The sequence below is a fragment of the Myotis davidii genome, unplaced genomic scaffold (assembly GCF_000327345.1).
Source record: "Myotis davidii unplaced genomic scaffold, ASM32734v1 scaffold323, whole genome shotgun sequence".
Lineage (NCBI taxonomy): Eukaryota > Metazoa > Chordata > Mammalia > Chiroptera > Vespertilionidae > Myotis > Myotis davidii.
Genome location: NW_006295491.1, coordinates 3489013 through 3505591, shown reverse-complemented (window position 1 = coordinate 3505591; position 16579 = coordinate 3489013). Strand labels below are relative to the sequence as shown.

The window sequence follows — 16579 nt, the reverse complement described above, 5'->3', positions numbered from 1 at the left end:
CCAGGGCACAGGCGGGGGTGCCCGCAGACCCCTCCTACTAACCTCCTGGAAGGCTGCTGGCAGTTTTTCCTCGTTTTCCACCACCTGCTCTTTTTAATAATTGTACATAAGCCGTGTATTTGTTTTACCTGCTTCTCTTCTAACCTGGTGGGCCCTGTAGTTCCTTCGCATTGTTAGATTTTTGCCTCCTTCCTGCAATAAACTCTTCCTAACTGAGAAAAACTTGGGGTGGGCAGAGGTTTCCGTGTCGTCATTTCTCAAAGGACGTGTGGTCAGAGGCCCGGGTTTCAGCAGGTGCCAGTGTCTGCTTTCATGAAGCCCCGGGGCCATGCGGGGGTGGAGGGATGGTGCTCGGGGAGGCAGGTGTGTTTTGGTCGGAGCTGATTTCTTACAGGTGCAGAAGCTCATGCAGCCGAAGCTCAAGGCTCGCCAGGGGTCACTGGCATGACCACTGTGGAGCCTACGGAGCGCCGGCAGGAAGGTGAGGCTTCGTGGAAATGGGGGGCCAGGACAGGTGCTCTCTCTCTCTCTCTCTCTCTCTCTCTCTCTCTCTCTCTCATTGTGCGGTCTCCTGTCTCTGCTTCTGGTGCATTTCGGCCCTGGCTTTTCCCTCTGTAATGTCTGCTCGCCTGTAGCTCAGGTCATGGCCCTGCACCTGCCCCCAGTGTTCAAGCCCGTACAACCCAGGCCCCGAAGCCATCTCGGTCGGCTCCAGATCTCATGTTCCGATTGCTGAAGGATGAGATGATCGTGCAGTGACTCATTCCAGGCTGGCGCTGCCCCTGGATGGAGAGGCTGGTTGCGAGGTACAGACGGGCTTCCTGGCCCGCAGCGGCAGCAGGTACCGGCTTCCATTAAAGCAGGAGGAGGGTGGTTTCCAAAAAGCTGTGATGGACGGCACTAGAATATACTGCTCATCTCTCTCCACAGTGTCCATTAAAATACGTTTGTTAATGGAGGGGAATGTAACATAAAGGAGGAGCAGGAAATGAAAACAGTGATGGGACGAGGCCTGTGTCCCTGATCTGACCCCGGAGCCTGACCCCGGCCCTTCAGCTGTGACGTCCAAAGACATTTGCAGAAGACTTAATAAGTGGCCAGGGCACTGCCAGTCACGGGTGGCAGGGGGAAGGAGCACTGTCTTTCTGGCACATGCTCCCGCCCTCTGTGCCACACTCAAGAGGCCAGGAACGTGATGGGCGTGGGGAAGGCCCATGGAAAGGAAGGAGCGTGAACCAGGTGTGGCAGGGCCGAGCGTGGCCTGGCAGGTCTATGGAATCATCTTTATCCCACCAACACCTAGAGCAGAGTGTGGTGTGGACAGAGCAGCCCAAGAACCTAGGTGATAGAACCCAGGTCATAGGATGGGCGGGAGGCAGCCTCGAAGCTGTGTTAAGTCCTGCCGATGCCAAGGCCTGTCCCGTTCGGAGGTCCCTGTCATCCAGATGCAAATCAAAGCCTGGGTGCGAGCGGCCATCTGAATAACGATCCTCAGTAATGGATCTGCCACCACAGGCACACTGGCCGCTCGCCCATGCATTTAGGAAACAGAATGCAAATTTAGTGCTGGGCTCCTCCACTCCCGCACAGGGAGCTGGCACATGCCTGTTTTATGTTCATTCCTTTACCGGAGCAGGTGATCAGCGCCTGACGAAATTGACCCTTGACCAGGGGTAGGAAAAGGGAAGCGCTGACCTGCCCAACCACCAGCCAGGCTCAGCAGCCCAGCCAAGAGTCAGGGAGTGTGTGTCTCCTTCCTAACGGTTGTGGAGATCTGGAAATATATGGACTAAAAGCATTTGGCAAAACTTGCCCAGAATATTTTCACGGGTAAGACCGCGGTATGTGAGTTAGGAGATCACAGAGACAGTTCAGAGCAGATGAACCATCTCGGAAAAAAGACTGCTGACCGACCATGTTGTCTCAGAGAAAGATTTCTGGAGCAGCTGCCATCCCATAGAAATATAACGGAAGCCACGTCATTTAACCTTTTCTGGTACCCGATTAAAAAACAAGAGTAAAGAAGAACAGGTGAAATGAATGGTAAAGTGTATTATTTTTAATGCAGTTCATCTAAATATGTCCAAAGTGTGATTTCAACATGTAGTCAATGCGAGAAACCATTGGGATATGTTACGTGTTTTTGGTACTAAGTCTTTGAAGTCGGTGTGTATTGACAGTGGCGGCACATCTCTGTGGCTTAGGCACCTTCAAGTCCTGGGAGCCACCTGTGGCCACGCCTGTTGCACTGGACAGTGCAGAGGCCGCAGCCCTTGTCTCTGTTCTTACTCGCTTTGTTTTTCGGCATCTAATGTGAGTGGTGATGCAGAGGGAATGCTTCCCCATCGCTTTAACGGGTGAACTGATGGTCAGTGACCTCAGCAGCTGGGAACACTGGTGCAGACCTGGGTGTGAGACCCAAGTGTGAGTCCTGTGTGCGATTACAGAACCGCCCAACGCCTCCAAGGGCACCTCTGCCTGGGAACGTCCTGGGCGTGGAGAACTGCAGGATCGCTGTTGCACTAGGTGCCGACAGAGCTGCTTAACTGTCAGTGTCATCGTAAACCGCACCCTGAGAAGTACATGCAGATGTGGGCAGTATTGGCCCAGTCCTCCTGGGTGTGGAGTTCTGCTCTGGGCCCTCGAGGTGTGCAGTGCAGGTCGAGGGTGGCCCGCGTGGTGAGGGCTGGAGACCTGGCAGCCGAGGACGGGTGTCAGTCAGGAAAACCGAGGCACCTCGCTCGGTGTCTGTGGCTATGAGACCTGCTCTGTAGCAGGGTGCAGACTTCTTTCGGTTGCTTGGGGTAGTGGCCCGAGGTTGGGAGGCAGGAGCATGAGGGGCCAGGGGTGAGTGCACAGTCAGAGGATGAGTCTGATCCCAGGGCAGCCCAGGGACAGACTTAGCTACGTTGTGAAGGAGTGATCCTCTACTTCTTGGAAATGCCTAGATGCTAAATAATCACCACCATGGAAGCTTTCCGTCCTCAGAGCATCTCATCCTGTCTCTGAGCCACACTGCAGCCCCGAGAGAGATGCTCACATCCCCGTTCACTAGATGCAGCAACGCCCAGGGTCAGGAAGCCCGCAGGCATGGGAGCTGGGATGGGCTCTCAGCTCCCAGGGCAGCTCATCTCACAGCTGGGCTGTCCCTCCTCAGTGGTTCTCAACCTTCTGGCCCTTTAAATACAGTTCCTCATGTTGTGACCCAGCCATAAAATTATTTTCGTTGCTACTTCATAACTGTAATGTTGCTACTGTTATGAATCATAATGTAAATATTTGATATGCAGGATGATCTTAGGCGACCCCTGTGAAAGGGTCGTTCGACCGCCAAAGGGGTCGCGACCCACAGGTTGAGAACCGCTGTCTTAGAGGGAGGCCGATGTGTGCCCCTTTGGAGGATCTTGCCCAGGGCATTTGAAAGGGCTGCGTGAAGATAAAACCTACAGCCTTGAACTCAGGTAGTAACTGTGGGGAGGAGTTACCACCACTGAATGGTGAGGGGAAGAAAGGGTTTATCTGGCACAGTAATAAGCACTTTTAACCGACATGCCCTCCCCAACATAAGCCCTTTCATTATGGGCGGAGCTGGGCACCAGAGGCCTGCCGTGGGGTTGGGCGAGCTGTGAGGACGGGGCACCTGTCTGTGCTGAGGCTGCAGTCAGGCCTGGAGAATGTCTTTCCACTGATCCAAGCCCAAAGCTGCAAAGCAGCCAGCTGCTTCCTGCCAGGTCTGGGGAAATCACAAGCCTTCCCAGCTGCCCCCAACTCTTGGGTTTGGCAAAGAAAAATATTCCTGAACCCGAGAGAGAAAAATAATTCATGTTTCTGGCATATGACTGCGGAGGTCTCAGAATTCACAGGCACGCTTGTAATGGCCGCCTTCCCGCGCCGAGCGCCTGGCTGTCTCGGGAAGATAGCTTGCCCAGAGGCCAAGCCACCCTGGGTTTCATTAGAGAGAAAAATGTGATGTCCCCTGGTGTGAGCAATCTGCATTTCTGGTTCACAGCAGCCAGGGCTGGCGGAGATGTGTCAGTGTCATTGATAGTGAGTGGCCTTGAGCTTTTTAAATAGTGATCTTATGATTCCGGGGAACCCGAGAAATGCATCATGGACCACACTTTCCACATCTAAGAAAATCCCAGAGAGGTTTTTCCTACTCATCTGAGAGGAAATGGAATTTTTTTTATTTTGCTGTTTTATTGACTTGCTACATATGGTCCTTTCCTTCCTTTAATAAGTTAGGACAGTGTGAGACTTCCCAGCTTCCCCTGCACTCACTTGCCATGCCACGGGGTTAACATCACACTGCATGCCATGAGGGAGGAGGGGAGCTGAGGAAGGAGGGAAGGAGGAAACGTCCTGTCCTCTGTGGGGGAGGCAGGAACAGCCCAGGAGAGGCCCTGGCCTGTGCTGACGTCACGTGGGTTATGCAGATCTCAACATTTAAGTCCTGTCCCGCTCCTTTCTGTTTGTGTGTGTGCTTGGGCCCAATGTGATGCCGCGTGGTGACGTGAGGCTACGGGCCGACTGGTTGCTCCTCCGTGACCTGGGACACACACCGGAACCTGCGAGGCTTCTCCGCTCAGTGGAGGGTCCTTCCAGCTGTGCAGACTCTGCTCCTGGCTGCAGAGGGACCTCCCCTGGGCCTCTGCGTTCCCTGGCAGGACTGGAAACTGGGGCAGGGCTGACGCAGAGGAGGACCAAACCAGGTAGGTCTGCAATTGTGTGGCCAGGAGCTCTTGGAATCACAGCCAGTAAGAAGGTATTGAAGACACCTAGTGAAAGGCTCTCCCCTCAGATTCCTATTTTGGTAGATCAGTTATATCATCTGCTGTTTGAACGCAACTGTATTTGCTAAAAAGGGTGCTGAGTGGATGTGTGGTCTGGCTGCATCCGGGATTCCCTGGCCACCTCGTGAACTTGACCCCCACGATCTCTGCCATCTCCCCAACCCTCCGACAGGGAGGTGGGAGAACCCTGGGCACCAAGTATGCGCGCTCTGCTCTTGGGGCTGAATGGAAAAGGGCAGCTCTGGGTTGTAAGTTCTGACCGCATGACCTACAATGAGCTTCTTCTGGTTCCCACGCGGATACTTTGATGAATCTCGCCCTGCATGCTAAGGAATACAGCTAACGTGTGACGTTATTTCAGGGTCACAGTGGCTCCTCTCTGTGGAGTTAACGTGTGAGAACCTTTGTTCCTGGAGGGCTGCTGTGCTGTGGTCTGAGCTGCTCATCCAAGAGCGGTCTGTCCCATTTGTATCCTGTGCTCGCCCGTGGTATTTCTTCCATCACAGGGCCTTGGGGACTTGGTTGGTGACATTTCAGAAATAGTCAACACGGTCAGGGAGGGAAATCCTAATTTCTTGAGGCAACCCGCTTTGAAACCAGCTGTGAATCTGTGTCACTGACGCGCCGAACTTCCAACTGCGTCCACGTAGTGCGCATGCCCCGCTTCCCGTCTGTCCTGTAGTTCGTCCAGTTTAATCACAAACTACGCCAACATTGACTCCCCCCTTAACTAGTTTATATTTATTTAAAATAATGTTTTTTAAAGGGAGTTAAATTGGATAAATGAATGTTGAGTAAACAGTACTACACCGATTCTATCATTCAGAAGCCCTTGTTTGACGCCAACTATACTTAACTGTAAATTCAGTTACTTCTCGTAGTTCTAATTTTTAAAAGCCATCTGAAGGCAGTAGAGGCGCCAGTTTTCTTCTGAGGCTTCAAGAGGAAGTTGCTTTATTGTTAACTTTGCTTTAGGGCTGTCTTACGGGAGAGCTGAAGTATCGTATGCCTGGCACGTGACTTAGGTATTCCTAATTTTCTTCCACCATTTCCCCTGAAGTTTCCAAAGTCTGAGATCTCAGATTAGTCCCAGGGAGGATGCTGGCTAATTTACAGTAATGTGGGCATTTCTGCGATTCTAAGGTGTACTTTCCCTTCCCCACATTTTACCAGCTACTGTTTCCTTTAGCGGCCTAAGCAACGTGCATTTTAAATGAAACAAGACACAAAGCTCCCTCTTTGGTCCACGGTGAGTGGAGATTAGTGTTCTCATTTGGGAGCTGTCTGGCCACAGAAGGTTTTATTCAAAAGAGTCTCTCTCTTATTGGTTGTTGTTCAGAATCTGTGACTGAAACAGGCATTTTTTGGGATAAATAATTGTTTTATCAATGTCTTAAAATTAGGAGTGAAAAGATATTTCCAACAACTCAGAAAACAGTGGCATTTAATTTCCCTGTCAAATTGAGCTGTTCCAAGTCCTGGCTTGCAGAGAAGAGCAGAGCGTGCAGAGAAGGTAAGTTGCAAAAAAAAAAACAGATGGGATGTCAAAGTTCACAACATACAAAGAGTTTATTTATGCAATACAGACCTTTTCTCAAATATTTTTCACAGAATTCCACACAGCAATCTACTAGAAAAGTAGAATTATACAACACCAAAATAACGTTGTTTCTTAGTATAAATTGCTGATCAAAAGGAAGATGAAGATAGTTCAATAACAAAGAGAAGGTAAAACGGGTGTTACTTAATACAGCACCTGGCAGCCTCTGTCCTCAGACCTGGTGGGGGTCGGGGAGCCCTGGGCACAGTCACACCTCAGGAGGGACCTTTGGTACTTGCAACTTAAAGAAAAAGTTGTGAGCCCAAGAACATTCCCATCATTTCATTTTGGTGTGCCATGAAGACGGCAAGTCAGGAAAACATTGCAAACAGTTCACCCTTGCTATAACATTAGCTCCTTTCATGTTAACCACACAATAAAATAGCTTCCCCCAAACCATAATTTTTCTAGGTCTATAACATGCTTGGAGAAGAATATTGATAGAAATAACTCATTGAGGTGTTTTAAATTACATGTAGCATAATTTAAACATTACTATTTAAATCCCAGAAAGTTCAGCTCATAAGAAGCACAATTGTTTGGAAAAATACAGGACCCAAAGTACAGCATAAAATTCCCCTATCCCAATATTATAACCCATTGCCTTATTGTTAAAATCATAGATTTCTCAAGATTACAGATAAATGGGAAATGTTTTTTCATAATATAGCTAGAATAAGTGGGTTTACTCACTCCAATGTGTATTTTCCATAATTGGTGAAAATAGACTTCTCATTATGGCTAAAAATATAGATTTCTTTTAAACTACAGAACCCAGCAGCCAGTTTTCTGCTTTGCTATATACCTCCCCCCCAAAAGTCAAGCAAAGTCTACAAAAATAGCAATTAACTTTAAAAAATATTTTGCTGCTTTGAGCAAATTTAGATTACATTCAGATGTGTTCGCTATTCCTAAGGGAAGGAGGCCCCAGGGCATGTCCCCTCCTGGGCTGGGAGCAAGGCTGGCGTGTGCTGTCCCATCAGTAGCGGGTCTGGTACTCATGATGCCACCGGTTAAAGTCGTTGTAGAAGAGAACGATGCTTCCTGAGGCCATGCCAGCAATGATGCACCTGGGAGAAGCAGAGAGGAGGGGTTCACACACCTACTCCTTTCCAAGGTCTCTGCTACGAAAGAAAGAGCTGCCCTCCCCAAATCTACAAGGTAAATGTAGAAGTTGGCGGTCTGAGCTACAGTGTGTGCCAACAAAGGTATGTGTTTTAATGACTAAAACGCAGCCCTGAGTAAGCTCTGAGTGCTGCCTCTGCCATTGTACGAGGAGCCACAGCTTCCCTTTTACAGAAAACACAGCTAGTCCGTGCAGGATGCGCCACAGACACTGAGCAGGCCTGGCTTCCACATTGGGTATCGCAGTCGAAGGGAAGAATCTCAGTCATTGCTGGTGGAGGGTGCACACAGGCAGCGACAGCGATGCTGCTGACAGAGTCATGTCCATCATGCTCTGAGCAGGGCCCAGTCCTCAGAACACAGTGACTTCCTGCGGTGACTGCTGCAGGGGTGTGTGTGTGTGTGGGGGGGTACTGCTCTCCTGTCCCTGCACAGGGGTGAGCGCCTCTGGACGGTTTGGTTGAGCCAGGCCGCGGAGGTCCTACTCAGTATCCTCCCTACCACTTCACAGCAAAATCAGGAACTAACGTGTCGCTACACAAGCTCAGCTAAACATGATCAAATATGTGCTGTCTATAAGGGACTCACGTTAGGCCCAGTGACAGGCTGAGAGTGAAAGGATGGAAAAAGACATTCCCTGCAAACAGTAATGAAGAAACAAACTGGCTTCAAGTCAAAACCTGAGGAGAGACAAGGGCACTCGATCTCCACAGAAAGCTCAGTCGAAAAGTTCACTAAACATAGTGGGGTGGTGGCGGTTGTACTAGTGTAACAGTGAATGGACCTGAGGCCACTGACGTGTATACCAAAAGGCTTTCAGGGAAGATGCCGCCACACAAAAACAATTAGGAACTAAAATGAGTGACTGTCTATGAAGAGGCAACAGGAAACCAGATGAAATTATCACCCCCAAATTTACCACGTGGGAGCATGTAGGAATTCTCATGAACAGAGACCCAGGCATTTTGCATTAAAGGTACTTTAAGAAACACAAAAGGCTTAACTGAGATGTAACCGGAGCCTTTGTTACTTATGTCTTGTCTACTCATGGAGCAGTTAGCCTTTGTCCACGGCGTTGTGCCATCAGAAAGGAAACCCCACTATTCACTGGCTCTCTTCATTGCTCAGGTGGCCTCCACAGCCCAGCCCACTTAAGCTCCCGAGACTGCTTTTAAGCCACCATCAGCAGACCTGACTGCAGTGTTACCTCTGGTCGTAAGACAGGGCCATGGCCCGGATCCCAGCGTCGCAGCCTGGGTAGGCAAAGAGCTGCTTGAGGTCAGACACCTGCCAGACCTTGACCACACCGTTGTCTCCTCCTGTGAGCAGGTACTGCCCGTCCCGGCTCAGCTGGATGGCCTGTGAGACAAAGCAACGTTCAGGTGAGATGTGGCTCTAGGGAAATTTCACCTCCGAGTTTGATGAATTCCTATGCAACAGCAGCTACTGCAGCGTAGGGAGAAGGGAGAGACCATGTGGGCTCCTGAGTTTTAGGAAATCGGGAGTCAGGAAACTTTTGCTATTTTTCAAAATCAAATGGACGGTTAGGCCCTGCATGAGTTTTCTTGTGTTTCCTCTTTAAGGACGAGGCGGCAGACGCTTCCAGTGCTACGGATGCCTCTCAGAGCTGCGTGCTGTGGACTGGGACCAGCACTCTGCAGCGCGGAGGCCCGGCACCTCTGCAGGATCCTGGGGCCGGGCAGAGAGAGCTCCTGACACGTGTCCCCAGTAAAACGCTGCTGCCTGCGGGGCCTTCGCAGCAGGGGGAGGACAATGTGGTAGGAACCAGACTCCCAGGGACTCACACCCCCGGGCTGAGCATTTTCTTCTTGCCCAGGGCAGACACGGAATTTGTCCTTCCATCCTGTAAAATGGGGCAAAGGCAGACCAGTGCCTGTTGTTTTATGACTGTCTACATTTTCTAATGGTTGAGAAAAATAAAAGAATATTTCATGACAGGTGGAAAATGATACGCATTCCACATTTCAGTGCCCATAAACAAGGGCTGTTGGAACTTAGCCACACCCGCTCGTTTATGGCTCCTCTCACAACAGAACACAGAGCCTGCAAAGCCCACCATATTTACTGTTTGTCCTTCCTACCCCTGGAGCTAATCCTATCTCCACTGCCCTCCGAACCTCGTTTCCTAGTTAGTAAGATCCATCGCCTTTCTTAAGGAGGGGACACACAGTTCTACAAGTTACTGCAACCATCTGGGCCTGGGAATACTGTGCTAGCAAGCCTGAAAGGATACGTCTAACCTCTGATAAATGAATTTATGCTCAGAGTTTCCGTATAGTTGCCTTAAGTCTTTAATCTACTCTTTGCCAATTTTTTAAAAACCATCGTAAGGATTGTCTCATAGCCATTCAATTCACATAAATGCCAACTTTTAGTGGTCTCTTAAATATGGCTTACTCTCACGAACACAAAAATCTAAGATATAAAAACCCAAGTGTGGAAGGTAGTTACATATAAGAAGTATTCTCCAAATCTAAACCAAATGTGAACAGTAAGATTTCTCAAAGTAAGTAAAAGTCAATATCCTCTGCCTCCCGTCATTTCACAAGTGGCATCTCCGAGGGTCAGGACCTGCAAAGGAGCCTGGGACAGGTAATCGTCTGCTACACTTAGAGAATCCAGCTGATGAAAATCCATTAACCTTCTGGTTGTGGTTCACTGGAGTTTTATGCTTGAGGCTTTTTACTGGGTAAGCGCTATATAAAAACATAAATTAAAACCATTAATCTTTAACTCTGTTTTAGTAGAGAATCTCTAATCCTAGTTTTGTTTGGAATTACTTTAAACTTGGACTTTTAGGACCCTCCATTTATCAGCATCCAGATCACTTGAATAAGGGAGAAGATGTCTTCTCGGCCTTTACTGGGAAGGACTTTCCATTTCTCCGGAGCAGCGCCCTACCTTCCATCCAGACCAGCACCAGGGAGATCGCAGCGTTAAGGTGCCTCAGCACCAGGGGGGGGTTAAGACTCGGGTTCAGTGGGCTCAGCGGTGTTCATTCACCTCACCCTCTGAAATCCCGAGTGATGCGCTGGGTGGGTGCACACACCCATCAGGCCTGTCAGGAAGAGGGTCTCCAGCACTGCCTGCTGTCTGGGTCCCCTCCCCCTTTTCTACTCTCCTCTTTCTGCCTCACCTCACTCTTCCTCTCTCGGCTTTTTCTCCTCTATGCTCTCCTTTCCTTTCTCTTTTCATCTCTCTCCACTACACTCACCTTTTGTTTCTCTTCATCTTTCCTCTTTTATCCACTCTCCTTCTCCCTGCCAGGCAAGCGTACTAATCACAGAGTGCCACCGCTTACAATTAGTGTGATAAAGTACGAAAGTGCTGGTGGAAAAGCAATGGATTGTTTAAGCTTGAAACCCAGTGGGAAATATTAGAGGAGAAAAAGCAATGGCTATAGCACAGAGAGGAAAACTAGTGTAAACAAACAGTCTGCAGTAAGCCCGACCACCGCCTCCAGGCACTTCCAGAGCCTTCGGTCCTGACGAGCCCCAGAAGCTGTTAGCCAGCCGGGGATTTCAAATGATTTTACAGATTTATTAGTGTAGCTGACACTATAATCGCAACTCAGAGTGACAGATGATCAGCATTATTATTCCAAAGAGGAAAGGCAACCCTCTGATGGGTACTTGGTTTAAATGAAGTGCTATGGGGAGGAGGGGAAATGAAAGCAGAGTAAGAGTCCCCGCCTGCCTTTGTGGCAGAGGTGGATGCAGCCTGGAGAGATCCATGCTACTTACTGAATTAAGAAACCCATCCCAGAATAAAGGAGCAAGTGCCCTTGAGTTCATCATGGAATCTATAGTTAGGGTTTTACTTGCGAGAAGGGGTGATCAGACCAGACCTGGGAGAATTTGTGTCATCTAAGCTGCCCTGGTCAGGAGCAACAGTGGATAAATGTCCAGGCTCACCTAAAACCACACCCAGCAGGCACAGGCTTCCCCATCACACTCACCCTGAGCCTCACCAGGAGGCCAAGGTGAGACAGGGACCTGCAAACCCCTTCCCCACCTAGTCCTGAGGGAGGTAGCCCTGTCTTGAAGAGGAAGTGAAACCCTGGAAGGCCCACTAGCATTACCGTTTCTTCACAGCAAAATGGGAAAATGTTTGCCTAATTCAAATCACAATGTGAAATCCAACTCTGTCACCTTGGCAAGACTGGGTCTTATCATCCACAAGAAGTCAAGCCTGGAGCTAGATGCTAATCCTAAATAGTCCTCACCCCCACCAGCCTATAATGAGGAGGCAGGTCTAGGTGTCCTCTATTCCATTATTTTAGATTTGATGCTCACATACAAAAACACTGAGCCCGTGCCCTGGCAAGCCACCCAGAATGGCCCCGAGAGATCTATGCCAGCCTTTCCAGCTGAGGGCTCCCATACCGAGCAATACGGTCAGCACAGCTGGGATGTGCGGGGTGCATGGAAAAGAGAATCTCTGCAACTCAACAGGGGTTTCTTTAAGGAACTCTCTCCCCTCCCCACACACCACCCTGAGGTATCTCAAATCCTGAAGAGTTTGAGTGGCACTCACCCGGATGTTGTCCTCTGTTTCCATGGTGGCCTGCAGCTTTCCGTTCACGCTGAATGTACAGAAGAACCCGTTCTCGTAAAATATGACGCAGTGGCCCTCTCTCGAAGCCTGGATGAGTTTTGGTTTCAGGCAGTTTTCAGGACCCTCCAAAGTCCTTAACAAGTCTCCATTCATGGAATGTATGAGACACGGTCCTTCTGAGAAAGGGGGAAGCAAAACGCAAGATTCATTTTAAGGTGGGAACAGCCCACTGTGAGTGAATCATGAGCACAGGTCAAAGGGCATCCCAGAACTGCGGTGCCGTTACAGAAAGCCTTCAAAATGACACCTTCCCAGTGCCACTGTGCAGAATTCCCTGTGCATGCCGGCAGTCTCACCTTGCCCTCGGGAGAGGAGAGAGCTGAGTCACATACGTGCAAGTAATTCTATGAAATCATTAGGCCAGGAGTGAAGCCAGCAAAGACCTTCCTGTTAAAGGAGCCCTGAAGGCACAGAGTGTGAGAACTGGTCAGGTTGGCAGGTTCTCCCTCCGCGTCCTATTCTATGGAGAGAAAGCGGCAAGCACTGCTCTTGAGAAGGTCCTCACAAAGAAAACACATGAATTCTCTGTTTTAAATGATAGTATGCTAATAAGTAAATGTGTGTTTTTCCTGCTTTTTCATGTCCATATATAAGTACATGTATGTATGCAGATGTGTGTATAAAGAATTTTTAATGTTTTGAGAACATTCTTAAAAATGTCATAGACCAATCATAAAATCCCTGTTGATTATTAAACTCACTATGCTGGTTTTAGCTTGTACAGTCACGTGCATGGTCCCACACCTCAGTGCAAAGGTAGGACAGCCTGCAGTATGACAGGTTTATTTACATAGCTAATGGGAATCACATCTAGTCCAAAACCTCATGCTAGCTAAGGATATGTGACATTGTTGGGCATAAGAAGGTAAAAATTCCAGTCAGTATAGAATTTTTGCTATCATCATTAGTGTTTCAATGTTTGGACCAACTAAAAACATTTAAAAACACAATCCATTGACTATTTAATAAGGCTTGTTACTTAGACTAAGTATTATAGTTCAAAACATAGATAAGGTGACTCAAATACTCCAAGCTTCCTCATGAGATGAGCGTTTTTGTGTGTTCCAAGCGTGTGCTCTTGGAATGCCTGCTTCGTATCTTTGGTCTAAATATATGCTGATGTTGCTAGGACAAACCTCCGGGCAGACCAGCTAAGTACCTTTCCACTCCATTCCTGGTGCCATCCTGGTTCCTGACTAGGCCTGGGATTTGGAAGTTAAAACAGATGGGTCAGGCGCTTCCATTCAGGTGTGAGATGGAGGCAGCCCAGCCAGAGTTCCGAAGAGTAAACAAACATACAAAGATGCCCCTTGTTCCAGTCCCACTGCTTAGAGCAAGGTTGTGAAACAACTTCCTGCCGTGAAACAGAACCATGTGTGCTGTCCAATATGGTAGCTACTAGAGAACACTGCGCACCTGAAATGTGGCTGGAGCTAGATGCTAAATAGTCCTCATCCCTACCACCCCACCAGCCTATAACGAGGAGACAGGTCTAGGTGTCCTCTATTGCATTATTTTAGATTTGATGCTCAGATACAAAAACACTGAAATGTGGCTGGAGCTAGAGATGCTAATCCTAAATAGTCCTCATCCCTACCCCCGAATGAAAGCAAATAGCACATGTTTTATGGCAGTGCCACCAACTTACCTGTAGAGCCACTCAGGACCAGGCCGAGCTCAGCGCAGATGGCAGCACAGGTGATCGGGTAGTCATGGCCAGTCAAAATGGCCCGTGGGGTGGTGGTCCCACCTTCAGGAAAAGAGAGATAAAAAGGGCAAATTAATTCAAGTTCATGCAGGGGATTATCTCCCTCTCCTCAGATGAAATGATCAACTTGTTCCTAATTCCCATAATGGCTAAATCTTTTACTTACAGTTTTGGAATTTGTCCAAAAACCCTAATTTAGAACCAGATCCAAACTATATGACATATTGTAAGGACCACACGTTAAATGTGTAATCCTTATGTGATTATCAGGCAGCAATGGTTGGAACTTCAGGGTAAAGTAAGTCAGAAATCTGCATTATAAAATGCCTCAGGTACTCTCCCAATATAAATATAAGCCCCCTGATCAGATGATTTACGGATGGATGACTATAAAAGTAGGGATTTAGGCTTGATTCACATTTCAAAGAGAAGCAGCCGCCTTTTCTCCTTCTTCCTCCTCCTCCTCCTCTGTGGGCCACCGAGACCCCGCCACAAGGAAGACAGTTCTGAGTAGGATTCCTGGTGTCTCAAGGCAGCCCCTCTTAAATATCTACTATCTTTACTAAGCATATGTATGTTCCTCATATATAAATCTCGGAGTATATTTCTCTAGATTTAGTCAAAAAACAAAGAGAAAAAAGCTCCTACATGTAATTCTACTGGTAGTGCTTGAAAATCGGGGAGGCGGTGAAGAGGACAGAGGAGGGGTACCCAAGTAACAGGAGCTGCTGCAGAGCATCCTCACAGGTAGGAGAAGCCATCCTGTACCTCGGTCACAAGCGAAAGAGAAAACTGGCTGATAAGGAACCCACACCATGACTGGCCCCAGCACAGAAAAGGAAAACAAAGATGTGCTTCATTTGTGGCTTGATTCATGCTGAGCCACAAGGATAAACTGAATTCCATAGCCCAAAGATACTATTTTAAGACTAAACGAGTCCTTTATTTCTATAGTCACTAAGAACCAAGACACAAAAGCCTTTACAAGTGGGACTCTCGGGAGCAGGGTGTCAGCATTCTTAGATTTCCGTGACCTGGCTGGTTTCACAGTATTATTGATAAATAATACTGTATAATCGAAACGGGACAAATGCGCTTAGAAAGTAGGTCACTGCCACCAGCTGTGGAACTCTACAGAGAAGAGTAACTTGTCATCCTAACCCAGACATGTGCTGTCCTTGGTACAGTCACACTGAGGAGAGACCTGGTGGGTCAGGGAAAATCCAGCAGGATCCTAACGTCCTTGAAAAGGCAAACACATTTAACACCAAGGCAGTGGTTTTTACAATGGGTCCATGGGTTCTCTGAAATTTCATGCAAAATGTATGTACATGCCTATGTTTTTTCTGGAAGGATGGGGGGTAGGGGGAGATAGGTTTCACTGAATGCACGGGTATCCATGACCAGAAGCAGGTGAAAAGTGTCTACTATGAAGACACTTCCCCCGGAGCCTGCAGTTACTTCACATCTTGTCATTACACATAATCACTACAGCATGTCACTGGAGGACACAATGACAGCTGTGTCCACAGTGTCCTTCGTGGCTTTTGGTGACTATGGGTCCCTGTGAGTGAGACTGCAGCAGAGCAAACTGCACCACACTGGCCTGCTGCGTGTGGCCTGACCTGCTTAGTGATAAAGGGAGACCTCAAAAAAAACCTATGAAAAAGCAAAGGAGAATAAGAAGGTTGATTTGATTCCAAGTTTCAAAACTCCTCTGGGGAGGGAACCCTACCTTAATTACAAAGTTTACTTGACATTTTTCTAAACAAGAAAGAATCTGTCACAAAGACTTTTTTTTTCCCCCTGAAAAAAGTAGACAAATTTGGGGAAATTTTTAAAAAAAGAAACACATAATTTAAGCCAATCTGAATTCCTTAATTTTCTGTTAGAGATAAGCCTTGCCACAGAAATTAGAAATAGGTGTTAATGTATTTTTAAAGTTACCAATACTTTCACCCTCATTCATGCTTCCTCCCTTTCCCAAGATGCTCTACATTCCACAAAAATACCTACAATGTTATTTTTTAAACTAATGTCTAATTATATCAGCAACTTATTTAAAATCAAGAATTAAAATCATTAAGATCTAAGGCATACATTTTCAGTGATTACTCTTCTGTTTTCATAAGTCAACCATTTGAAGGGGGGGAGGGGTGAGATTTGTGTTTTACTTTAAATTGTCTTGGAATTCCTTAGTGGTAAATGAAGGTTTGAAGGAAAACGGATGGCAACTGAACAACCTAAGTGTCAATCAAAGTAAACACAGGGCAGATGGGTAATGGCAGACCCAGAGAACACTATCACCTAAGCATGTCAAGGCTAACTTTTCTTTAGTTCCTAGAGCTAAGATACTTTCTCAGGAACATGGGGAGGAAGTGAGAATATTACTGACAACTATTTCTTTCATGCAAAACAGTTCGAATATTGAGAATTTTCTATGACTATAAAGCCTACCAATTAACCCCATAAAATGAGTTAAGGTATGAGCATTATTTTCTGTAAACTCATAATTAAAATTTTAATAAATATGCTCTACTTGCAAAATACTAGTTTCCAATAATCCACGCTATACCAATCATGTTTGCCTCTACACACATACGATGAAATTTCAAAACAGAATAAAGGTTTTTTCTTTTCCTAGGCCCAATCTCTAAATGAAGAACTGTTCAATGCTAGGATGTTGGCTTCAAAGTTTGGCAAAATGTTCTCTAA

General features: G+C 47.5%; 1 protein-coding gene across 5 annotated transcripts in view; it reads right to left on the bottom strand.

Moving 5' to 3' along the window:
* Nucleotides 1-6337: 6337 nt before the first annotated feature.
* Nucleotides 6338-16579, bottom strand: part of LRBA (LPS-responsive vesicle trafficking, beach and anchor containing) — a 554230-nt gene continuing 543988 nt past the window's right edge. For all 5 annotated transcript variants that reach the window (XM_006770131.2, XM_006770133.2, XM_006770134.2 and 2 more), the window contains exons 54-57: nt 13805-13906; nt 12076-12272; nt 8726-8877; nt 6338-7463 (exon numbers count right to left, since the gene is read on the bottom strand). In XM_006770131.2, coding sequence (XP_006770194.1) covers nt 7373-7463; nt 8726-8877; nt 12076-12272; nt 13805-13906 — 542 coding nt within the window. In that variant the 3' untranslated portion in view covers nt 6338-7372. The remainder of the gene's footprint in view (nt 7464-8725; nt 8878-12075; nt 12273-13804; nt 13907-16579) is intronic.